General features: G+C 43.2%; 1 protein-coding gene across 1 annotated transcript in view; it reads right to left on the bottom strand.

The window, feature by feature from the left end:
* The window catches only part of LOC120045820 (transient receptor potential cation channel subfamily M member 4-like), a 70,611-nt gene that overhangs the window by 16,829 nt on the left and 27,353 nt on the right, over window positions 1-26,429 (bottom strand). The window contains exons 14-19 of the mRNA XM_038990753.1: window positions 25,125-25,270; window positions 24,654-24,766; window positions 24,275-24,376; window positions 21,178-21,406; window positions 17,658-17,773; window positions 7,196-7,328 (exon numbers count right to left, since the gene is read on the bottom strand). Of these exons, the coding sequence (XP_038846681.1) occupies window positions 7,196-7,328; window positions 17,658-17,773; window positions 21,178-21,406; window positions 24,275-24,376; window positions 24,654-24,766; window positions 25,125-25,270 (839 nt within the window). The remainder of the gene's footprint in view (window positions 1-7,195; window positions 7,329-17,657; window positions 17,774-21,177; window positions 21,407-24,274; window positions 24,377-24,653; window positions 24,767-25,124; window positions 25,271-26,429) is intronic.

Here is a 26,429-nt window from a genome sequence, read left to right as displayed (position 1 = left end):
AATTTGGTGTATATTCAAAATTGGGCTGGCTAGGCTGCCTATACGTTTTCAATCCAAAATTATTAACTGTAATTACTAACACAACATAATAGTGATGACAATTTTTTATAAGGTCTACAGTTGCATAGGCCTGCATGATGCAAACATGCGTAAAGCAAGCTCAGCCCTGTGAGTTCTATTGTCTATCAGTTGTTGTCTGTGTCTGGGTAGAGGAAATCGCCCTCCTAATCTAGTCTTTTTTTTAAATTTTATTTCACCTTTATTTAACCAGGTAGGCTAGTTGAGAACAAGTTCTCATTTGCAACTGCGACCTGGCCAAGATAAAGCATAGCAGTGTGAACAGACAACAACACAGAGTTACACATGGAGTAAACAATAAACAAGTCAATAACATGGTAGAAAAAAAGAGAATCTATATACAATGTGTGCAAAAGGCATGAGGAGGTAGGCAATAAATCGAATAATTACAATTTAGCAGATGAACACTGGAGTGATAAATCATCAGATGATCATGTGCAAGTAGAGATACTGGTGTGCAAAAGAGCAGAAAAGTGAATAAATAAAAACAGTATGGGGGTGAGGTAGGTAAATTGGGTGGGCTATATACCGATGGACTATGTACAGCTGCAGCGATCGGTTAGCTGCTCAGATAGCAGATGTTTAAAGTTGTTGAGGGAGATAAAAGTCTCCAACTTCAGAGATTTTTGCAATTCGTTCCAGTCGCAGGCAGCAGAGAACTGGAAGGAAAGGCGGCCAAATGAGGTTTTGGCTTTAGGGATGATCAGTGAGATACACTTGCTGGAGCGCGTGCTACGGGTGGGTGTAGCCATCGTGACCAGTGAACTGAGATAAGGCGGCACTTTACCTAGCATAGCCTTGTAGATGACCTGGAGCCAGTGGGTCTGACGACGAACATGTAGCGAGGGCCAGCCGACTAGGGCATACAGGTCACAGTGGTGGGTCGTATAAGGTGCTTTAGTAACAAAACGGATGGCACTGTGATAAACTGCATCCAGTTTGCTGAGTAGAGTATTGGAAGCTATTTTGTAGATGACATCGCCGAAGTCGAGGATCGGTAGGATAGTCAGTTTTACTAGGGTAAGTTTGGCGGCGTGAGTGAAGGAGGCTTTGTTGCGAAATAGAAAGCCGACTCTAGATTTGATTTTGGATTGGAGATGTTTGATATGAGTCTGGAAGGAGAGTTTGCAGTCTAGCCAGACACCTAGGTACTTATAGATGTCCACATATTCTAGGTCGGAACCGTCCAGGGTGGTGATGCTAGTCGGGCGTGCGGGTGCAGGCAGCGAACGGTTGAAAAGCATGCATTTGGTTTTTACTAGCGTTTAAGAGCAGTTGGAGGACACAGAAGGAGTGTTGTATGGCATTGAAGCTCGTTTGGAGGTTAGATAGCACAGTGTCCAAGGAAGGGCCAGAAGTATACAGAATGGTGTCGTCTGCGTAGAGGTGGATCAGGGAATCGCCCGCAGCAAGAGCAACATCATTGATATATACAGAGAAAAGAGTCGGCCCGAGAATTGAACCCTGTGGTACCCCCATAGAGACTGCCAGAGGACCGGACAACATGCCCTCCGATTTGACACACTGAACTCTGTCTGCAAAGTAGTTGGTGAATCAGGCAAGGCAGTCATTAGAAAAACCGAGGCTACTGAGTCTGCCGATAAGAATATGGTGATTGACAGAGTCGAAAGCCTTGGCCAGGTCTATGAAGACGGCTGCACAGTACTGTCTTTTATCGATGGCAGTTATGATATCGTTTAGTACCTTGAGCGTGGCTGAGGTGCACCCGTGACCGGCTCGGAAACCGGATTGCACAGCGGAGAAGGTACGGTGGGATTCGAGATGGTCAGTGATCTGTTTGTTGACTTGGCTTTCGAAGACCTTAGATAGGCAGGGCAGGATGGATATAGGTCTGTAACAGTTTGGGTCCAGGGTGTCTCCCCCTTTGAAGAGGGGGATGACCGCGGCAGCTTTCCAATCCTTGGGGATCTCAGATGATACGAAGGAGAGGTTGAACAGGCTGGTAATAGGGGGTGCGACAATGGCGGCGGACAGTTTCAGAAATAGGGGGTCCAGATTGTCGAGCCCAGCTGATTTGTATGGGTCCAGGTTTTGCAGCTCTTTCAGAACATCTGCTATCTGGATTTGGGTAAAGGAGAAGCTGGGGAGGCTTGGGCGAGTAGCAGCGGGGGGGGGGTGGGGGGGGGGGGGGGGGGGGGGGGAAGGCATGGCCAGCCGTTGAGAAATGCTTGTTGAAGTTTTCGATTATCACGGATTTATCGGTGGTGACCGTGTTACCTAGCCTCAGTGCAGTGGGCAGCTGGGAGGAGGTGCTCTTGTTCTCCATGGACTTTACAGTATCCCAGAACTTTTTGGAGTTAGAGCTACAGGATACAAATTTCTGCTTGAAAAAGCTGGCCTTTGCTTTCCTGACTGACTGCGTGTATTGGTTCCTGACTTCCCTGAACAGTTGCATATCGCGGGGACTCTTCGATGCTATTGCAGTTCGCCACAGGATGTTTTTGTGCTGGTCGAGGGCAGTCAGGTCTGGAGTGAACCAAGGGCTATATCTGTTCTTAGTTCTGCATTTTTTGAACGGAGCATGCTTGTCTAAGATGGTGAGGAAGTAACTTATAATGAATATAATTTTAATGAATATAATTTTTATATTATATAGTTTTTTAAAACAATGTGACCTGATTAGGAAAAACTGGTCCCATCATAGCCCTTATAAAACCTTTTACAACTGATTAATCATTGTCATACATTACAGGGTCCAGAGTTTTTCTGGTTAGGTTAACAGATAAGAAAAAAACTCCAGGCCCCAGGGGGTAAAAATTGCCCCACCACTCTGCTTACAGTTGTCAGTTATCGTCAGGTATGTGGATGATCAGGGCTTTATTCAGGAACGTTTCTTGGACTACTTTGATGTGTCAAGTGGGTGAGATGCGCAGTCTCTGTTTGGCTTTGTGAATTTTGAGATGTCTGAGTTTAACTTCATGGAGAAACTTGTTGTTCAAACCTAAGATGGCACAGCTGTTATGGAATGTATCTGCTATTTGTATTTACAGCTAAGTCCCCTCTTGTTCTCTGATTTAAGAGGTGATGACAGCTCCACTCCACCACCATTGTCAACTCGCTCCTGACATGAACTGAAGCCACGTCTCATGTGCCCGCTCATCCACTGGCACCTTTCCTCTCCAAGAACTGTGAGAGGAATTTGCATACCGCTCAAACAGATCCACAGATGATGCAATCTTTATTGCACTCCACACTGCCCTTTCCCACCTGGAACACTTACGTGAGAATGCTATTCATTGACTACAGCTTAGCGTTCAACACCGTAGTACCCTCAAAGCTCATCACTAAGCTAAGGACCCTGGGACTAAACACCTCCCTCTGCAACTGGATCCTGGACTTCCTGATGGGCCGCCCCTTGGTGGTGAGGGTAGGTAGCAACACATCTGCCACGCTGATCCTCAACACTGGAGCCACTCAGGGGTGCTTGCTCAGTCCCCTCCTGTACTCCCTGTTCACCCACGACTGCATGGCCAGGCACAACTCCAACACCGTCATTAAGTTTGCAGACGACACAACAGTGTCTGATCACAGACAACGACAAGACAGCCTATAGGGAGGAGGTCAGAGTCCTGGCCAGGTGGTGCCAGACTAACAACCTATCCCTCAACGTAACCAAGACTAAGGACATGATTCTGGACTATAGGAAAAGGAGGACCGAGCACGCCCCCATTCTCATCGATGGGGCTGTGGTGGAGCAGGTTGAGAGCTTCAAGTTTGTTGATGTCCACATCACCAACAAACTAGAATGGTTCAAACACACCAAGACAGTCGTTAAGAGGGCACGACAACACCTATTCCCCCTCAGGAAACTAAAACGATTTGGCATAGGTCCTCAGATCCTCAAAAAGTTCTACAGCTGCAACATCAAGAACATCCTGACTGGTTGCATCACTGCCTGGTACGGCAACTGCTCGGCCTCCGACTGCAAGGCACTACAGAGGGTAGTGCGTACGGCTCAGTACATCACTTGAGCTAAGCTGCCTGCCATCCAGGACCTCCACACCAGGCGGTGTCAGAAGAAGGCCCTAAAAATTGTCAAAGACCCCAGCCACCCCAGTCATAGACTGTTCTCTCTACTACCGCATGGCAAGCGGTACTGGAGTGCCAAGTCAAGGACAAAAAGGCTTCTCAAAAGTTTTTACCCTTAAGCCATAAGACTCCTAAACAGGTAATCAAATGGCTACCCAGACTATTTGCATTGTGCCCCCCCCAACCCCTCTTTTACGCTGCTGCTACTCTCTGTTTATCATATATTCATAGTCACTTTAACTATACATTCATGTACATACTACCTCAAATTAGCCCGACCAACCAGTGCCCCCGCACATTGGCTAACCGGGCTATCTGCATTGTGCCCCCCCCAACCCCTCTTTTACGCTACTGCTACTCTCTGTTTATCATATATGCATAGTCACTTTAACCATATCTACATACTACCTCAATCAGCCCGACTAACCGGTGCCTGTATATAGCCTCGCTACTGTTATAGCCTCGCTACTGTATGTAGCCTCGCTACTGTTATTATTTCACTGTATTTTTACTGTTGTTTTTATTTCTTTACTTACCTATTGTTCACCCAATACCTTTTTTAAAAACAATTTATTGCACTGTTGGTTAGAGCCTGTAAGTAAGCATTTCACTGTAAGGTCTACTACACCTGTTGTATTCGGCGCACGTGACAAATAAACTTTGATTTGATTTGGAATACCCCTATCAATTTTATCTCATTACTGTATGAAGAGTCAATCACATACACAATCCCATTATTACACATCAATGATTTTACTCCTCATTCTTATCTCTTTTATCTAACTGTGTAGTGTGTTTAATTGATTTTTTCCTTCCCAATCAAATCCTGTTCTGCACTGAAGTCAAGCCTTGAACACCTCAACTCATGCCTCATTCAATCACTGCTGGAATCTCATGCCAACACTGTGCAAGTAGCCCTCTCATTCCTATTCCCCATAATATTGTACTATAAATGTCTTTATGAAATGCTTTAGGTTAAAATAATTAGTCTTTGATGATTTTTAAAACACACTTTGTCATCTCCATGCATCCCGTGCCTATACCGTGGGTCTCCCATCCCCCTCAATTTTTCAAGTCACCAGCCTCCACTGATCATTCGAAAAGTATTCAGACCCCATCCCCTTTTCACCATTTTGGTATGTTACGGTCTTATTCTAAAATGGATTAAATAAAAATGTCCTTATTAATCTACACACAATACCCCTTAATAACAAAGGGAAATACAGATTTTATGATTATTTTGCAACTGTATTAATTTTTTTTTATAGAAATGCCTTACTTACATAAGTATTCAGACCCTTTGTATGAGACTCGAAATTGAGCTTAAGTGCATCCTGTTTTTGAGATGTTTCTACAACTTGATGGAGCTGGTCGCCCGACCAAACTGAGCAATTGGGAGAGAAGGGCCTTGGTCAGGGAGGTGACCAAGAACCCGATGGTCACTCTGACAGAGCTCCAGAGTTCCTCTGTGGAGATGGTTGAACCTTCCAGAAGGACAACCATATCTGCAGCACTCCACCAATCAGGCCTTTATGGTAGAGTGGCCAGACGGAAGCCACTCTTCAGTAAAAGGCACATGACAGCCCGCTTGGAATGTATCAAAAGGCACCTAAAGGACTCTCAGACCATGAGAAACAAGATTATCTGGTCTGTTGAAACCAAGATTGAACTCCTTGGCCTGAATGCCAAGCATCACATCTGGAGGAAACCTGGCACCATCCCTATGGTGAAGCATAGTGGCAGCAGTGTCATGCTGTGGGGATGTTTTTCAGCAGCAGGGACTGGGAGACTAGTCAGGATCGAGGAAAAGATGAACGGAGAAAAGTACAGAGAGATCCTTGATGAAAACCTGCTCCAGAGCACTCAGGACCTCAGACTGGGGCGAAGGTTCACTTTTCAACAGGACAATGACCCTAAGCACACAACCAAGACAACGCAGGAGTGGCTTCGGGACAAGTCTCTGAATGTCCTTGAGTGGCCCAGCCAGGGCCCGGACTTGAACCCGATCGAACATCTATGGAGAGACTTGAAAATAGCTGTGCAGCGACGCTCCCCATCCAACCTGACAGAGCTTGAGAGGATCTGTAGAACAGAATGGGAGAAACTCCCCAAATACAGGTGTGCCAAGCTTGTAGTGTCATACCCAAGAAGATTCAAGGCTGTAATCGCTGCCAAAGGTGCTTCAACAAAGTACTGAGTAAAGGGTCTGAATACTTATGTAAATGTTATATTTCATTTTTATTTTTTTATAAATGTACATAAAATTCTATAAACCTGTTTTTGATTCGTCATTAGGTGTAGTTGTAGATTGATGAGAGAAAAAAACGATTTAATACACTTTAGAATAAGGCCGTAACATAATTTTTTTTGGGGGGGGGTGGGTCAATGGGTCTGAAAACTTACTGAATGCACTGTATATAGGCCTATGCTTATGCATAAACTCTAAATAAGCTTTGTTGGATTCTAGCTTGAAATATACTTATTCATGTTACCATGCTAGAACTCGTTGATTACTTTACATGTATAAGGAATGTATATGTCGGGGTCAATGGACGGTGGATAAGAACTAGGTGTATGGAAAGTTACTGAGTGAGACAAGGGGGAGTGCAGAAAGTTTATATTCTGTCAAAACATGTGCACTACAAACATTACCAAAGCCTTTCTCTCAGATAACAAGAATATGTTCAGAAGGGCACGCAGTAGGTAAACGTTTTGCGACGGAAAATCTAAATCTTTGTTCCTATTGGACACGTTGGTATGATGGTCCAACGGTGTTAAATGAGAAAAGGGCAACGTTTCTACCCAACAAGGGTCTTTGCCAAGACCATTAAACACTTAGGGAGCATCATACCAGTGTGCAGATTTATATTTTTTGGGTGCATGTTACCCTCTCGGATCAAGCACCTGAGATAGGTTTTTATGGATGTGCTTATCTTCACACCTCAAACCACTAATTGGACACGTTACCTTTCCATTCCAAAACGTTTTTTTTTCAAATAACTGAACACAACCGAATCAAAAACCCAGCCATAGTTATGTCGCATTTTGTTGCTTCAGTAAGTCTCACCATCTTGCCGACGATGATGATCTTTGGCCCCAGTTGTTTGTGAATGGCGAAGATGTGGATGAGATGAAGTGTGAAGACCATGTAGTCCACACACAGGACTGCTCGGCCAAAGTCATAGGACCACTGGAACATTCTGACCCACGCACGCACGCACCCACATGCATACATACACACAAAAACAAACATAAAGACAGACACAGCGACACACACAAACAAACATATACGTAAAGTATGCACATGCACACAAACGCACGCACACACACAGAAGAGCAAATGTAAGTATATTAGGGTCTTTCTATAAATAATGGGGCCAATGTGTGACATTGGGATCAACATTTCTAAATAATTTGAAAAATAAAATAAAAAGGATTTTCATGCAGTTCCACGTGTGTACTTAGAGGAATAAAAGTGAATATATGCAAATTGACCCATAACTCCACCTATACAACAGCATAGGCCTAGGACTATACATCCGTTAAAGCAGGGTTCATACAGACATTGGCAAGTCAAATTCAAAGACTTTCAGGGACTTTTCCAAGTACTTAATTGTCATTTTCAAGGTCCTCAATGTTATACATTTGTATAATTTATACACTTGTACATATAGGGCCTAAAATAGAACCTCTTCCCCCTCCCCCCAAAAAACATGCAAAAAAGTGTAAAAAAATTAATAATTACCCATTAACACTTTAAGAATAATTCTTTTTTTGGGGGGGGGGGGGGGGGCTTTGCCAATGTATTGATATTTCAATTGTTATTACATTCTAAAATATGTAAGAATAATGTGGACATTGCCTGACTAAATAGATTGGATGCATGCATGACGATTTTTCTGTAGCCTATGTGGCAGACACAGGCACACATAATAAATCCATGAATAGCGGTAGCATTAATCGCACCATTTGAATCTCACCTTCACTGTTTATTTAATGATAAAGTGACGAAAAACCAGGTTACTTTTTAAGAGGAAGGATTTGTATTGGAAAGCAAAGTTGAAGCCAACATTAGATGTTGTCGTCCTCATAATAACAGGACGTGGTTTTACGCAACAGAGTAGCATAACACCCTTCAATTGAAGCGGCGGGAATCAAACGAAAGTGGCCAAATCACAGATAATTATAAAGGGAGCAGCAGAATTTATAAACTGCCTACAATAATTACACAGTCTTTTCACGCAGGTAGGCCTATTCCAGTACCTGAATTTCTAAGCTCCAAATTCAAGTAGGCAACGTCAAGCCCCTTGTAATGTTTAAAATTGCATGCCCCTTGTATTGTTTAAATGTGTCATGTTATTTCATTACCAGATGCTATTGTGAATAAGGCCACTAGGCTATGAAATTTGTTGTCATTATATCCAAAATAATTTGTAGGAATAGCATATTCTATCTACACAATTGTGCACACTAGACTTTGTGTCCAATCCGAGGCACAAAAACATATGAAAACATGAACATAATACCTTGATGCTTTCTTTCTCTGTTAAATCTAATGAGACCTTGCTGTAAATCAAGCAGACTACAACAGATGACCAACATCAAATCACTAGGGATATTAGATCCAACAAATGAGACACCAAAATATTCTGGACATTCCTCATGAACAATCCTTTTTCCAGCACTCAGGCTGTTGCATTGCATGCTCTATCACAACATCTGTTCTTCACTTGACTGTCATTTGGAAAATTATTTGCTGAATCAGATGATGTGTGAAAACGAGAGCATTTCGTATTATTCTGTACATAAACCAGACACTCCATTTACAATAGTATATGCTACGTTTAGTATGGTATGTATTAATTTGTGGATGTTCATCACCCATTTCGTATATGTTACGAATTACAATTCATATTATATGTAACAAATTTGCTAAAAGTACAATATGTTACGAATTTGCCTAGTGTATTATGTGTTACGAATTCTAGCTAGTTAGCTAAGGTTAGCTACGCTGGGGTTAGGATTAAGGTCAGGGTTAAGTTTAAGAGTTAGGTTAAAAGGTTAGGGTTTGCGGAAGGGTTAGCTTACATGCTAAGTAGTTGCAAAGTAGCTAAAAGGTAGTAAGTAGTTGCAAAGTTGTTCGTGAGGAGATTTGAATTTGCAACCTTTGGTTTGCTAGAAGTTCACGTTATACGCCCACCCATCCACCCTACTTCCTTTTTTGCCTTAAGTAACTGTCTTATGTAACCATAACAAACTTAACAAATCCTACTAATTTGAGTGTCTCGTTTACTATGTTATGTCTAGTCTATGAGACCAGGCTGGACAGATGGTTACTTGTAGGGTGGTTGGTCGGGGTAGATGGGTGGGTGTATAACACGAACCCAAAAGGATGCAAGTTTGAATCTCAACACAGACAACTTTAGCATTTTAGCTAATTAGAACTTTTTAACTAATTACTACTTTTTAGCTACTTTGCAACTACTTAGCATGTTAGCTAACCCTAACTTTAAGCGTTTTAACTAACCCTTCCCCTAACCTTAACTCTTTAACCTAACTTCTAACCTTAACCCTAACCCTTATCCTAGCTAACCTTAGCCAGCTAGCTAGAATTCGTAACATATCATACGCTCTGCAAAATCATATCATATTTTATGTTTGGCAAATTCGTAACATATTTTACATTTTGCTAATTCATAACGAATTGGAATTCTTAATATAACATGCGAAAAGGGTGATGGAGATCCACAAATGAATACATACTATATGAAACGTATCATATCATACTAAACGTCTCGGATTTACATATGAAATGGTCTGAGACCAGGTTGACCAGGCTGTCTTATGTAACCATACCAAATGTATAATATATATATCAGCTGGATCCAACATGGATTATGCATAATTATTGAAGAACCATGGTAATGACAGTATCGATTTAGGTTTTCAGTATCAAGGTTTGTTGACTCTTTCTGTTAGAAGCATTCGACTTTGCAATCACATTTTTTATTTTGGACTTGTGTGCCCATTAAAACTGTTTTCACCCCGTAACATAAGGAGACACGAAATGTTACGTAGTTACACTGCATTTCTGAGATCTCTATACAGAAAACTGACCGACAGCTAGATCCAGGATTCTTACAGGGTTAAGTACATTGTAGAATTTAACTAATTAATGCTTAATATATGATATAACGACAACTTACACTGCCATAAAAAAATCGGATTATTATCGATGACAGCTGTAACAAGTTGTCCAGTGTGGGAAATCTTCACTGGTACCATAGTTTATAAAAAGACCCATTACTGGCACACCCTGATCTGTTTCACATGTCTTTGTGCTTGTCTCCACCCCCATCTCCACCCATCTTCCCCATTATCCCCAGTGTAATTATAACTGTGTTCTCAGGTTTTAATGTTGCCAGCTCGTTTTGTTCTTCAAGCCTACCAGCGTTTTTCCCTTGCGCCTGTCTGTTTCTTGTTCCTGTTTTCTAGTTTTCCCGGTTTTGACCATTCTGCCTGCCCTGACCCTGAGCCTGCCTGCCGTTCTATACCTTTTGGACTCTGATCTGGATTACCGACATCTGCCTGCCCTTAACCTGTCGTTTTGCCTGCCCCTGTTCTAGTAATAAACTTTTGTTACTTTGACACTGTCTGCATCTGGGTCTTCCATAAAACGTGATAGTACGAACTGGCCATGACTGACCCAGCAGACTCGGATCAGCTTTGTAACACAATATCCTCCCAAGGAGCCACGAGCAGTTGCTTCGTGGTCTGATGGAAGGGTTCCAGACCTCAGCCGAACGCCATGTCCGAGCGTTGAACACATTGCTGGAGCAATTCTGTGGGTTGTTTGTTAGGCAGCCTACCACAACGGTAACCTCCCAGTCCCTCAGTAACCCGGCTGATAGCAGCACCGTCTCCCCGGCCACCCCGATTTCCCGGGAACCACACTTACCAACCCTGGAACGATTCGTCGGGCACCTGTCGGGCGTTTCTCGCTCATTATTCCCTCATCATCGAGCTGCAGCCCAACTCCTTCCTCTCTGACTGCTCTAAGATAGCATACCTCATCATGCTAATGTCCGGGAGGGGTCTCACCTGGGCTACGGCAGTATGGGAACAGTCGGCCGTATGCTTCAGTCTGGAGGAGTGTATGGCAGAGGTAAGGAAAGTTTTCGATACTCCATTGCCCGGGAGATAGGCTGCAGGGAAGTTACTCCAGCTTTGGCAAGACTCCCGCAGTGTGGCAGACTATGCGGTGGATTTCTGCACGTTCGACATGTTCCTGCACGGAGTTTCGGAGGAAGTAAAGGACGAGCTTGCAGCCCGGAAACTACCGACGGATCTCGACTCGCTCATCGCCTTGACCATTCAGCTCGATGGGTGACTATGGGAACGAAGGAAGGAGAGGAGATTTGATTTCACTCGCCCACCCAAGGATTCTACCTCGCCTCCGAAGCATCCTAGAAGTCCCAGACGGCTCCGTTGCCGAGAGAACCCGAGGCTATCCGAGCTCCACCGAGAGTCTCCGAAGTCTGCTGATTCAACTTGGCAGAGCTAGGCTGTCTCCAGACGAATGGCTATACAGGCTTCACACTAAGAGGTGCCTGTATTGCGGGACTACTGGTCATTTCGTCTCCACCTGTCCACTAAAAGACCAGGCTCACCGGTAGGAGCGAGTACTCTGGTGGGCCATACAGAGAACATTTCCTCGCCCCTTACTCGCACCCCTTTTCATGTCATTTTGCTGTGTGGGAATCAATCAAAATCTCTTTTGGTACTCATAGACTCTGGGGCCGATGAGAGCTTTGTGGACGCTACCCTGGCGTCCATAAACCACTCAGCCCCTCTCCATTCCCATGGACGTTAGAGAGCTGAATGGGCGTTCTATAGGCCGGGTCACCCACAATACCAAGCCCATCAACCTAACTGTGTCAGGGAACCACAGCGAGACGATCCATTCCTGCTCATCAAGTCTCCTCAGGTTCCTGTGGTATTGGGATTCTCTTGGCTCCAGCGACACAATCTCCTTATTGACTAGTCTGCTGGTGCCATCATGGGCTGGAGTCCGTTCTGCCACGCTCATTGCATGAAGTCAGCGCAGCCTGCCCCGGAACATCTTCCTGGGGGCTCGGAAGTTGCCCCGGACCTCTCCGTCATTCCCGCGGAGTATCAGGACCTCCGGGGGGTTTTCAGTAAGGCCCGGGCCATTTCGCTTCCACCACACTGACCCTATGACTGCGGGATTGACCTTCTCGCAGGCACCACTCCACCCCGGGAACAACTGTACTCTCTGTCGGGTCCGGAGACCAAAGCTATGGAGACCTACATTGAGGACTCCCTAGCTGCAGGGTTCATCCATCCTTCTTCCTCCCTCGCCTGTGCAGGGTTTGCATTTGTGGAGAAGTTGGACAAAACCCTGAGCCCATGCAACGACTACCGGGGCCTCAATGACATCACTGTGAAGAGCCGCTACCTGCTTCCACTCATCTCCTTGGCCTTCGAGCCGCTCCATGGGGCCACCGTGTTCTCCAAGCTGGACCTATGGAACGCTTAGCACCTGATGCGGATACGGGATGGGGACGAGTGGAAGACTGCCTTCAACATGGCCAGCGGTCACTACGAGTATCTGTTCATGCCATTTGGCATTACCAACGCCCCAGCTGTGTTCCAGGCTCTGGTTAATGATGTTCTCCGCGACATGTTGAACCGGTTCGTCTTCGTCATCCTCGTCTTCTCCCGCTCAGCCCAAGAACACGTGCTCTACGTCTTACAGGTTCTCCAACACCTTCTGGAGAACCAGCTTTTTGTGAAAGCAGAGAAGTGCGAATTCCATCGCTCCACCATCCCCTTCCTGGGTTACATCATCGCTGCAGGGAGTGGACAGATGGATCCCGGGAAGGTGAGAGCGGTGGTGGATTGGCCCCAGCCCACGTCCAGGGTGCAGCTGCAACGTTTCCTGGGATTTGCCAACTTTTATCGCTGCATTATCCAGCTCCCCCTCTCTGCACTCACCTCTCCATAGGTTCCTTGCAAGGGGTCCCCAGCTGCTGACCGGGCGTTCTGGGATCTCAAACACCATTTCACCACCACAGCTCCCATCTTGGTTCAACCTGACCCGTCCCGCCAGTTTGTGGTGGAGGCGCTCTCAACGGATCATTAGAAACTGTGATTCGTCGACAAGCCATTGCTATTGCAAAGCTCTCACTATTAAAGATTTAGTTTAAGTATAACTCTGACTTGTGTGATAAGTTTGTCTCTCCTCATTTGATAGTAAAGAAATTAACCACCACACCCGCCGGGTGGAGTCCCACAAACTTTCCCCCCACGTTTATCTGCCCTTTCCCCATCTCCATTTCATTTGCCCCTCTGCTGTTCATCTTCTGTTGCCCCGTACCCTCCGTATACATCCCACTTTTCATTTGTCTAGAATCAAACCCATGTCTCACAGCCCTTTGTCTCCTCTCCCCCGTCACATTGATGGACAACTGGTGTACACGGTGAGGTGTCTCCTGAAGGTTCGACCTCGGGGCAAGGGACTCCAGTACTTGGTTGACTGGGAGGGTTATGGCTCGGAGGAGAGGTGCTGGTTACCCGCTAGGGACATACTGGATCCAGGCCTCATCGCTGATGACCAGGTATGCACCCAGGTAGGATGCCAGGTGGCGCCCTTAGAGGGGGGGTACTGTCACACCCTGATCTGTTTCACCCGTCTTTGTGCTTGTCTCCACCCCCCTCCAAGTGTCGCCCATCTTCCCAATTATCCCCAGTGTATTTATACCGGTGTTCTCTGTATGTCTGTTGCCAATTCGTTTTGTTCGTTAAGCCTACCAATGTTTTTCCCCTTGATCCTGTCCGTTTCTAGTTCCTGTCTTCTAGTTTTCCCGGTTTTGAACATTCTGCCTGCCCCGACCCTGAGCCTGCCTGCCGTTCTGTACCTTGTCACACCACACTGGATTATTGACTTCTGCCTGCCCTGACCCTGAGACTGCCTGCCGTTCTGTACCTTTTGGACTCTGATCTGGATTACCGACCTCTGCCTGCCCTTGACCTGTCGTTTTGTCTGTCCCCTGTTCTAGTAATACACTTCTGTTACTTCGACACTATCTGTATCTTTGATACGTTGCTATAATATTAATTATACATCATATGCTTACATGTAAATCACACATGATAGTGCTGATAAAGAAATGAAGTCAAAGGCTAAAACTGGTCTTGCCACCTCATTATTAACATAAGAAAACAGTTTGACCCCTGGGTCGTATTCATTAGGCACCAAACGGAAGAAACCTACCTGAACAATCTGAACTTGTCAAAGAAGTTAAGTTTTCCTACGGTGTGAACAAATGAATATGACCCTGTTCAGACAAAAAGAGTGGTGCTTAATTCGTCTTTTCCTTTAGGTAACCTGACCTATAAGTGAGATGATAAGTTCAAATATGGTGTCCACCCCATTGCTTCTACCAAACTTACTGCATGAGATCAGCGATTTGCTCAAGGAAAGAAGGGTGTATTTTTTAAGTATTCAAACAGGGCCTATACAGTTGAAGTCAGAAGTTTCCATACACCTTAGCCAAATACATTTGAACTCAGTTTCACAATTCCTGACATTTAATCCTAGTAAATATTCCCTATTTTAGGTCAGTTAGGATCACCACTTTATTTTAACCTGTTTGGGCTGCAAGGGGCAGTATTGAGTAGCCAGATAAAAGGTGCCCATTTCAAACGGCCTCGTACTCAATTCTTGCTCGTACAATATGCATATTATTATTACTATTGGATAGAAAACACTCTAGTTTCTAAAACCGTTTGAATTATTTCTCTGAGTGAAACAGAACTCATTCTGCAGCACACTTCCTGACCAGGAAGTGGAAAGTCTGAAATCGAGGCTCTGTTCTTCTTCCTGCCTATAAATGGGCACGAGACCTATTAGTATATATGCACGTCATACACCTTCCCCTGGGTGTCAAGAGGCTGTGAGAGAAGAAATGAGGTGATTATCTTGGTCTGAGATGGAACACATCATCTTGGAATGACGTGTCCACCATTTTCGGTACTCTGAAGAGCGCGAGGTGGACAGTGGGATTGCCTTTTGTTTAGCTGCCGTTATAGGCGACTACTATCTCCGGCTTTGATTTTATTTGATACATGTCACCATATCATCGTAAAGTATGTTTTTTCAATATAGTTTCATCAGATTATTGAAAATTTTTCGGGAGTTTTGCCGTGTTCCGTTCTCTTCCGTTTGTTGACATGGAGAGCGTCGTGCCACTTGGCTAGTGTGCTTGCTAAATGAAGAGGGAAAGTTGCCGTTCTAAATCCAAACAACGATTGTTCTGGACAAAGGACACCTTGTCCAACATTCTGATGGAAGATCAGCAAAAGTAAGAAACATTTTATGATGCTATTTCATATATCTGTCGTAGATGTGAACTAGTCGTCGGCGCCCAAGTGTTTCTGGCTATTGTGGTAAGCTAATATAACGCTACATTTTGTTTTCGCTGTAAAACACTTAATAAATCGGAAATATTGGCTGGAATCACAAGATGCCTGTCTTTCATTTGCTGTACACTATGTATTTTTCAGAAATGTTTTATGATGAGTAATTAGGTATTTGACGTTGGTGTCTGTAATTATTATGGCTGCTTTCGGTGCAATTTCTGATTGTAGCTGCAATGTAAACTATGATTTATACCTGAAATATGCACATTTTTCTAACAAAACATATGCTATACAATAAATATGTTATCAGACTGTCATCTGATGAAGTTGTTTCTTGGTTAGTGGCTATTTATATCTTTATTTGGTCGAATTTGTGATAGCTACTGATGGAGTAAAAAACTGGTGGAGTAAAAAAAGTGGTGTCTTTTGCTAACGTGGTTAGCTAATAGATTTACATATTTTGTCTTCCCTGTAAAACATTTTAAAAATATGACATGTTGGCTGGATTCACAAGATGTGTACCTTTCATATGCTGTATTGGACTTGTTAATGTGTGAAAGTTAAATATTTAAAAAAAATATCTTTTGAATTTCGCGCCCTGCACTTGAAGTGGCTGTTGTCATAAGTGTACCGACGCCGGGCTGCAGCCATAAGAAGTTAAGAATGTGAAATAATAGTAGAGAATGATTTATTTGAGCTTTTATTTCTTTCATCACATTCCCAGTGGGTCAGACGTTTACATACACTCAATTCGTATTTGATAGCATTGCCTTTAAATTGCTTAACTTGGGTCAAACGTTTTGGGTAGCCTTCCACAAGCTTCCCACAATAAGTTGGGTGAATTTTGGCACATTCCTCCTGACAGAGCTAATGTGTAACTGAGTCAGGTTTGTAGACCTCCTTGCTCGCACACGCTTTTTCAGTTCTGCCCACAAATTTTCTATAGGATTGAGGTCAGGGCTTTGTGATGGCCACTCCAATACCTTGACTTTGTTGTCCTTAAGCCATTTTGCCACAACTTTGGAAGTATGCTTGGGGTCATTGTTCATTTGAAAGACCCATTTGCGACCAAGCTTTAACTTCCTGACTGATGTCTTGAGATGTTTCTTCAATATATCCACATAATTTTCCTTTCTCATGATGCCATCTATTTTGTGAAGTGCATCAGTCCCTCCTGCAGTAAAGCACCCCCACAACATGATGCTGCCACCCCCGTGCTTCACGGTTAGGATGGTGTTCTTCGGCTTGCAAGCCTCCCCCTTTTTCCTCCAAACATAACGATGGTCATTATGGCCAAACAGTTCTATTTTTGTTTCATCAGACCACTGGACATTTCTCCAAAAAGTACAATCTTTGTCCCCATGTGCAGTTGCAAACCGCAGTCTGGATTTTTTATGGCGGTTTTGGAGCAGTGGCTTCTTCCTTGCTGAGCGGTCTTTCAGGTTATGTCTATAAAGGACTCGTTTTACTGTGGATATAGATACTTTTGTACCTGTTTCCTCCAGCATCTTCACAAGGTTTTTTGCTGTTGTTCTGGGATTGATTTGCCCTTAACGCACCAAAGTACGTTCATCTCTAGGAGAGAGAACCCACCTCCTTCCTAAGCGGTATGACGGCTGCGTTGTCACATGGTGTTTATACTTGCGTACTATTGTTTGTACAGATGAACGTGGTACCTTCAGGCATTTGGAAATTGCTCCCAAGGATGAACCAGACTTGTGGAGGTCTACAATTTTTTTCTGAGGTCCTGGCTGATTTCTTTTGATTTTCCCATGATGTCAAGCAAAGAGGCACTGGGTTTGAAGGTAGGCCTTGAAATACAACCACAGGTACACCTCAAATTGACTCAATTTGCCTATCAGAAGCTTCTAAAGCCATGACGTCATTTTCTGAAATTTTCCAAGCTGTTTAAAGGCACAGTCAACTTAGTGTATGTACACTTCTGACCCACTGGAATTTGTGGAGTGGCTGAAAAACTAGTTTTAATGACTCCAACCTAAGTGTATGTAAACTTCCGACTTCAACTGTATCTCTGGACCATGCAGTTATGACATAAGACGCTACTGTGAAATCGTGTTGCCCACCTGCAGGTGAGGCCTATGATGAAGAGTATGATGGCGGTGAGGTCACACTTGTTCCAAACGTCCTGGACGTACTTCCTCAACCTCTGACGCCACATCATGCTGCCCACTAAGAACGTCTGGGATAAGAGAAGACATGGGTCAATCAAACACTGTTACCTCCAGTCAGAACATATAGCTACTGTAAGTAAGTCCCAGTCATCCAGGGTGAGCGTAGATAGCTAATTGAAAAACAGAAATGAAAACACTGCACACTGCTGCGCATGCTCCCAGGTGATATTTATTAACAATGTTTCGACCCTTAGCTTCATCAGGCATCCATATCCCAGGTGGGGGTGGAAGGTCCTATATATAGGGGCAGTACTCAGTGACATCACCTCCTGAAAAAGGAGGTCAAAACATTATAACATAGTTTCACAATATTAACATTCAATGTATCAAAATATATGATCATACACAGGGAATGTGATCAATATTTACAGTAATATGTATACAATATTCAATTAGGATTTTTTTTTTAAACACAATTTAGACATATTGAAACTATAAAAACGGTTTCAAGTCAAACTCCTCATTATGGTCAAGAGGAGAATCCCGATGGACGACGTCATCGAATAGGCCATCATCACGACCACCGCCCTCCCTGCGTCCCCACAAGAAATGCAGAAATGGACTCCGTACGAAGACGGCAACAGCCGAAATTCCCGCCCCACACACGGAGCAAGACACAGTAATAAACCTGTCCAACAGGTCTATGTCTGATACATGTTCATCTGCCCTAGGTAAGGGACTATCATTTGTCCCGACATCACAGGCCAAGGACTTTGAAACAGTTATAGACTTTCAAAAGTTTTTTTTTACAGTTTGAAATTGACTGAGTTTTTTGGTAATGGGATTGCTCCCTATGCACCTGCCAATGTTAATCTACTGAACGGTATTAGTAGCCAGACAGGAAATAGTGCTCATGTTTTTCCAATTGATAACCTGAAAGACAATGAACCTGACTCTCGCCCTGAGGTTAAGACAAGAGAGAATACATATTTTAAGAGGAAAAGCACATTTTTACCACCTAAAAGAAATCCCTCTCATGAAACATATTGCCGCCTAGTTGAGAAAGATGTACATAATCTCCTGGATAAGAAAAAAAGAATACAAGGTATTCCACAATTTGTCCAAAGCAGAGAAAGAATCTCTTTTGGAACTGAAAAATGACTCCAGTATCATTATAAAACCTGCCGACAAAGGAGGTGCAAATTGTGATACTAAATGCAGCAAACAACGAAAAGGAAATTCTGAGACAACTTAGTGATAATGAATTTTACAAAAGACTCCCAAAGGGCCCTACTAGTCTCGGATCCATGATAAATTGTCAAAATGTTTGAATGAAGGAGAAATTACAAAGACCAAATATGAGTTCATGAAAGTTGACTGCCCAACCACACCTGTCATATTCACTTTACCCAAAATTCACAAGCGCATGACACCACCTATACCAGGCAGACCCATTGTGACTAGTAATAAATCTCTGACAGAGAATATCTCTACCTTTGTAGACCATTTTGTGAAACCCTGGGTGATCTCCTCCTCACGTATACTAGAGACTCAATTGATTTTAGATTTTTTTTTAAATCTGTGGACCATATACCTGAAAATTCTATTCTGTGTACTTATGATGTTACCAGTCTATATAATAACATCCCCCATCAGGGCGGCCTAGAGGCCCTCAAGTTCTACCTCAACGAACGTCCCCCTAATGCTCTACCCAGCACCAATTGTACTGTGGACTTGGCTGAACTGGCACTAACCTCCAACTATTTTCTCTTCAGAGGAGACTTTTTCCTCCAGGCAAAAGGGACAGCGATGGGGAGCAGCACTATGGCTCCTAATTATGCTAATCTATATCTAGGAATGTATGAAAAACAGGTGGTGCTGAATCCAGACCTTAACCCTTTTCTCTCCAATATTCTCCTAATTCTGATATATTTGGATGACATTTTCGTGATCTATACAGGCACCCAGGAAGAACTTTTGGATTTCCATTCTTACCTATACTCTAAGAATGAACACCCTCACTTCATCATTAACTATGACCTATCACAAATCAGTTTTCTTGATGTGATGGTTGTTAAGGACAAACCCTCCCTCTCTACAGATCTCTATTAGGAAACCTACGGACAGAAATACCCTCCTTAGAGGTAACAGCTTTCATCCACGTCCACTTATTAAAAGTCTCCCTATAAGTAAATTCAGTCGTATCAGAAGAACATGCAGCTCTGATGCTTCTTATCATAAGCAGACCACGGACATCACACAAAGATTTAAGGAAAGGGGGTACAAAGACAATTGGGTAAAACATGCCAATGATTGTTTTGAAGGTTTAACACAGTTGGAAAGCCTTCAACCAAAAATCTAAGAAAAAGCAGAACATGTCCCATCATGCTTTACCGAATACTCACCATTGGGGAAGGCATTTAAGGACATTATCAGGAAGCACTGGAACATAATTGATACTGACCCACAATTGAAACCCATTTCTAAATGTCCTCCATGTATGGTTTTTAAAAGACCCCCAAACGTGAGAGATATTGTGGTTAAATCTGATTACCCACCAGAGAAAAGGGAAACTTTTTTGGACAAGGTTCCGGAGGCTAATTACAAATGTGGCCAATGTGCTCAAGGCAGCTTTACCTACAAATGCAACTAATTTACCCACCCCGCACAGGACAAAGATTTAAGATCAAGGGCCTGATTACCTGCATGTTCCCCAATGTTATTTACATGTTGAAATGTCCTTGTGGTCTGTCTTACAAAGGTAAAACCCGTAGAAGCCTTAAGACACGGATCAGTGAGCAAGTGAAACTATGTTATTCATTTTTTTTTTACCTCCTGTTTCAGGAGGTGATGTCACTGCCCCTATATATAGGACCTTCCACCCCCACCTGGGGTATGGATACCTGATGAAGACCCAAGGGTCGAAACGTTGTTAATACATTTCACCTGGGAGCATGAGCAGCAGTGTACGGCGTTTGCCTAGAACTCCAGCACCTGCGGAAAGTACCTGGATGTGCGTATGTTCTTCAGCTTTAGATAGCTAATTGCTAATCGATATAGCTAGTTAGCTAAATGAAGTCTTACAAGCATTAAAAGTGCCATAAAGAGTTAATAATGTATAAACATTACATATGTAGACCCTGTACACATTACACTACACCAGTATATCAGTTAGGGTTAGGGTTTTTGCCTTTGGCGCCAACTGCAGGCTATTTTCTTATGCAGGGGCAATAAGAATGCAGTATATCCTGGTACTAGGGACCCAATCCTGGTCCTGGAGACCGAAAGGGGTGCACATTTTAGTTTTTGCCCTAGCACTAAGACACCTGATTCAACTAAAGGCTTGATGATGAGTTGATTAGTTGAAACAAGTGTGATAGTGCTGCAAGGGCGAAATCAAAAATGTGCACCCCTTTGGGTCTCCAAGACCAGGATTGAGAAACACTTCCTTCAGTCAACTTTCTCTTCCCACCTCTCGGATCTCCTCACAGACGATGGTGAACACCCAGAAGTACAACACACACTCGGCGAAAGCGGGGCCTCGCGGGGGTGGCGGCTTAAAGTCCACCAATAGCACGTAGGCAAACAGCAGAAGGAACAGGAAGTACATCAGAACGTTGCCTAAAAAGGAAGTGACGGGTGCGAACCAAAACTGCCGCCATCGGGATAGCACAAAAGGCCGTTTAGGTGGGGTGTTGGGCCTGCCTGAAGAAACAGAGAAAGATGTACATAGAAATACGAACTACTGCACACTAATTTACATAAAGTAATAATGTACACATACATTTATATCGAGTACTACTGTACCATTACAAAACCAATAGACCTGTTTCAGGCATATAACAGACTCTTTAAGACTAGAACATTAGATAAACTTGAAACATTCGTGAAGCACAAAATCGATAATAGCGTGATGCAGAATGTTGAAACCTGCTAGACCACATTCCGAACTGAAGTATGCTGATGAAATGTAGCAATTAAGAACCTATGACTTGATGGGTGTGTATGGCTTGGTAGATTTGCAGTGTATGGAGCTCTATCTTCAACTAAAAAGAAGTGAGGGACATTGGAGAAAATAGGGGAATGGAGATATGAGGGAATGTAATAGTTTACTCACCTTTTAGAGGATATCTGGGACTATTAGGACCCTGTGTATGATGTTCACTGAAGTAAAAATATGAAATTGCAATGAGGCATTACATTGACGTCCATTCACATACTCAGTGTTTTCCACAAGCACATGGAGTAGCCAGCCAAATAGAAAAATGTGCCCATTTGATTTTTTGCAGAACAAGCTGTATTTTGCTCTCCTTTGGTACATTCTAATGCCTTGATTCCATCCGAAACCCACAGCGAAAATATTGAATACTTTATTGAATTTGTTGTGGTACTATCTTTAAATTAATGAAACGATATTAGTACAGTGTATTGTTAGTTTTGGATAAAAAAAATGAACAATACACTGCCAATAACAGCTGTGGTGGCAGCATCATGTTATTGAGCATGCTTGTCACTGACAGGGACTGGGGAGTTTGTCAGGATAAAAATAAATATGAAAGGAGCAAAGCCCAGGTAAAATGTTAGAGGAAAACCCACCTCAATGTTCTGAAAACCTAACTCTCAGAAGGGTTTTATTTTTCTTCGGGACAATTACACAAGTTGTTACGTAAAATGCACACCAGATTGGCTTTCCAAGAGGTGTTGAGTGTTCCTGAGTGGTGTAGTCTCAGTCTACACATGTTGTGTTTGGCGCATGTGACAAATAAATCATGTTTGATTTGATCTCCAAACAAATTTACTGATGCTGAGCAATTTTTTGACAAAACCGTTGGATATATATTACCCTAAGACTTGTGTAAAGTTGGTAGAATCTTAACGAAAATTATTCACAGCTGTACTGGATGCCAAAGGTGCTTTCACCAAGTATTAACTCAGAGGAGTGGGGAATTATCCCATTATGATATTTCAGGGGGGCGGGGTTCTATAACTTTCTTTCAGGTTGTGTAGATTTGTAGAGAAAAAAATATATATTTTAGATTGAATTTTAAGGCAGCAAAATGTGAAAAAAAAGTTAAAGGGGTGTAGACACTGTATATCAAAAATACAAACTACATCTTTAGTTCACTTGTCCTGATGCGATACCATGGACAAAAACTGCGTTGTATGATTTATGAATGGCAAGGATGAGATCGACTTTATTCAGTCGATTTCGACAACTTTTAGAAGAAATTAGTCAAGCTTGCTGTTCGTCAATCAAAGCAGAGTAAAGAGCATATGTGCCACCCCTCCATGGCTGCATATGAAACACGCCAGGGTCCAATGTTAACTTTTTTATCAATAGCCCGGTCGGCCCAGTAGGCCAAAATCTACTGGCCCAAACAGAATTTCTACTGTCCCAGACATGGTGTAGTTCTTAAATGTATTGGGATCATGCAAGGCCTATAGGTTGGACAGGTTTGTGACTCGCGCGAGCATGGTGGTGCTTGAATGAACGGCCAATCCTATTGCTCAAATACAAATAGCATGTCGGGCCAGTTGCTGACAAGATTCACAGGCCCAGCATGTTTTTACTGGCCCCGGGCCAGTGTGCCATCGTCGATGGCAGACACAGCACGCGAAACAAAATAAATGAATGTGCCAGAAAACAATAGCCTAAGTGGATTTCGACTCATCGTTACCACATTATATGGGACATACAAATTCACTCAAATTATATGGGACGTGCAAATTCATGCTCTCTCCCTCCATGTAAAGAATTTTGACTGCAACCACAGCACACACACAACAGGTTACCAGGTACCGGGAGGCGGGACAGACAGCATACTGGGCACAGACGTCAATTCAACGTCTATTCCATGTTGGTTCAACGTAATTTCCTTGAAATTACGTGGGAACAAAGTTGATTAAACCAGTTTGTGCCCAGTGAGAGCAGACTGTCAAACCAGTAGTGTTTCCCTGTAATCGCTCACTTTGTGACTGACAGGCACCTGTCCTATCAATAGATCTCAATTTATTTTTTATTTAACTAGGCAAGTCAGTTAAGAACAAATTCTTATTTACAATGACGGCCTACCCCGCCCAAACCCGGACGACGCTGGGCCAATTTGGCACCGCCCTATGGGACTCCCAATCACGGCCGGATGTGATACAGCCTGGATTCGAACCAGGGACTGTAGTGACACCTCTTGCACTAAGATGCAGTGCCTTAGACTGCTGCGCCACTCGGGAGCTAAAAGACGCATATCGTTCATTCTAGCAGAAGAGGGCTCCGCAGAGCTTTTTCTGACGAGTGAATTGAAAAATAGCCTAATTCATTTAAGTGGAAAAAGTAGCTGGCTGAAAATGAGTCTGTAATCAGCTGTATAGCCGACAACCGGCACTAGTGGAAAACACTGCATACTTGCATATTAACAAATGTTATAGTAGGTATATTTACATGCAAACACATAACAGGTGCACACAACACAGACAAGAAAGCAAACGTGGTGAGACATACAGTATGTACACAATTTAACACACACACACACACACACACTAGAATGTAAATGGGTTTTTAGAGGGAAAGTTACATGTGCTTGATGTCAGAGAAGGAGAAAATTGTTTCTCCATAAAGGCTGTCACTGTCTCTACCCTGTGCAACCTCATCAGGCTTCCCCGGCTCCTCCAATTCCCTGTGAAAGACAGAGTTTAAAGTATAAATAACTTTGAAACTAAGGTACTGAGGGCCAAATCCTAACCATTGACATCAATGCAGATTTACGTAATCAGCGACTTAATCCCACACATTGCTAGTGATAAGAGGGAGAAGCAGAAAGAAAAGCACACATAAAGAAAGAGTTTTCCAAACACAAATTGATATTCACTTTTAATCAAGGACTAGGCGTAATCTGGGTCAGAAAAACAGACACTCCCAGACAGAGGTGGATGTGGAGGAGGTACTAAAGGTACCTGAAGGAGATGAGCTGGGTGTACATCAGAACGGGACAGAAGAAGGTGAGGAGGAGTTTCCACACCTCCGTGCTCCTCTTCATATCCCCCCACCAGATCTGAGACAGGAGAGACTGGAGGGGAGGCACATAGAGATGTCGAGTTTTGCAATTTATTCAATCTATTGTAGCCTATTGTGTCACGTTATGCTCCTGTATACAACTTCAAATGTACATGGTTACATTCTATGCACTGGAGCATCCAAGACGCAGTGAAATATGATTACAGACGATGAAAAGAATGCGCAGGTTGAAATGTTTTGTTTAATTAGAAGGCAGAATAGCCCAGCCAAGTAGACAGACAGACAATACAGACAAGCCAGCCAGCCAGCCAGCCAGCCAGCCAGCCAGCCAGCCAGCCAGCCAGCCAGCCAGCCAGCCAGCCAGACAGACAGACAGACAGACAGACAGACAGACAGACAGACAGACAGACCTGTACTCCATCGTGGCTGAAGAAGAGGCGGGCGTCAGCGGCCATGCCCATCTTTAGACAGGTGGTCCCTCCCCATACGGGAGACTTCCTGATCAGCAGGGTGAAGGAGCGACTCTCACTGCTCTGGTAACACTTACTGAATACATCTACAGAGACGGATTTAAAGGCCTACATTATTTTAGTGATGCAGATCCAGTTTTGGACGTGTGTAAAATCCCCTCCATGATATGGGCTACATGTGTCCAATCCCATCATGAAACAAGAGATGAGAACCTCTGTGAATATCGGTGAACCTTGTCTTTAGAAGTTATTTTCTTGTAACAATTGTTTGTTTTCCATTTCATATGTTCAAAATCCAAGCCCTCTGTAGGCTATCTTTACCTTAGGCCTAGTATAACGAAGGCTGGTTCAACAGCAATTTTATGTTATCATTACATTTGACATTTGTTGTTTTAAAATGTTATTAAAACTGAACATGATTTACCGTCCTGGTTTTATGGTGAGAACGTCGGTGGCAAGCATTCGATGCAACTTTTGGAGAAGTGTGTATGCGATCTGTAAGATGGTTCCAATGTTTATAAAACATTATATTTGGGAGCAAGTTGCCTTGTCTGAAATGATATGCCCATAGGGAACAATTATGGTGAGTGGACATTCCCCCTTTCTCTTTATATTGGATCTTTATCCAGCTCCTGTGAAAAGTTAGGATATACGTAAAACCCTCCATAGTCTAAGTTGCCTTGTCTGAATTATACACCCACAGCGAACATTTATGGTGTCTGTAACTGTACTTAGCCTATTTAAAACAAATTTTTGTTTTGTTTTTATTAGAATTTGATTCGAATTAAACATTGTCTTTTTAGGCCTTATCAATAGCCGAGTGAATTTAACCTTGCTCATTGACTACGTTTGGCATGTCCACAGACTGAAATTTACAGTAGGCCTAGCCCATATATCAGTGCGAATGCTATAGCATATGTTTAACAATGTATTTCCAAATTGAAGCAATGCCATTACAACGTGGACTGCAAACATGTTCAATATATTTTGTAAATATGGGGCAGGCTATTTAACAAACTAGGTTATAACAGACTAACATTCGAATTGGAGTTGATGACAACGCAATACATGAAAGACCGTAAATACAAACTTCTAGTAACCACATTATTTAACCATGGAGCAGGTTCTGATTGGCCAGTGAGGGTCCAAGCCACGACACACCCACAAATGGTTTATTCATCAAAACCCAGCCCTTTTGCGCCACCTTCAGTAACTGCGTCCAGAATTATGATTGTGAAAATAGCA

This window comes from Salvelinus namaycush, chromosome 4 (genome assembly GCF_016432855.1).
Source record: "Salvelinus namaycush isolate Seneca chromosome 4, SaNama_1.0, whole genome shotgun sequence".
Classification (NCBI taxonomy): domain Eukaryota; kingdom Metazoa; phylum Chordata; class Actinopteri; order Salmoniformes; family Salmonidae; genus Salvelinus; species Salvelinus namaycush.
Note: the sequence above shows the minus strand (reverse complement) of the source record. Positions and strands in the feature narration are given on the sequence as shown.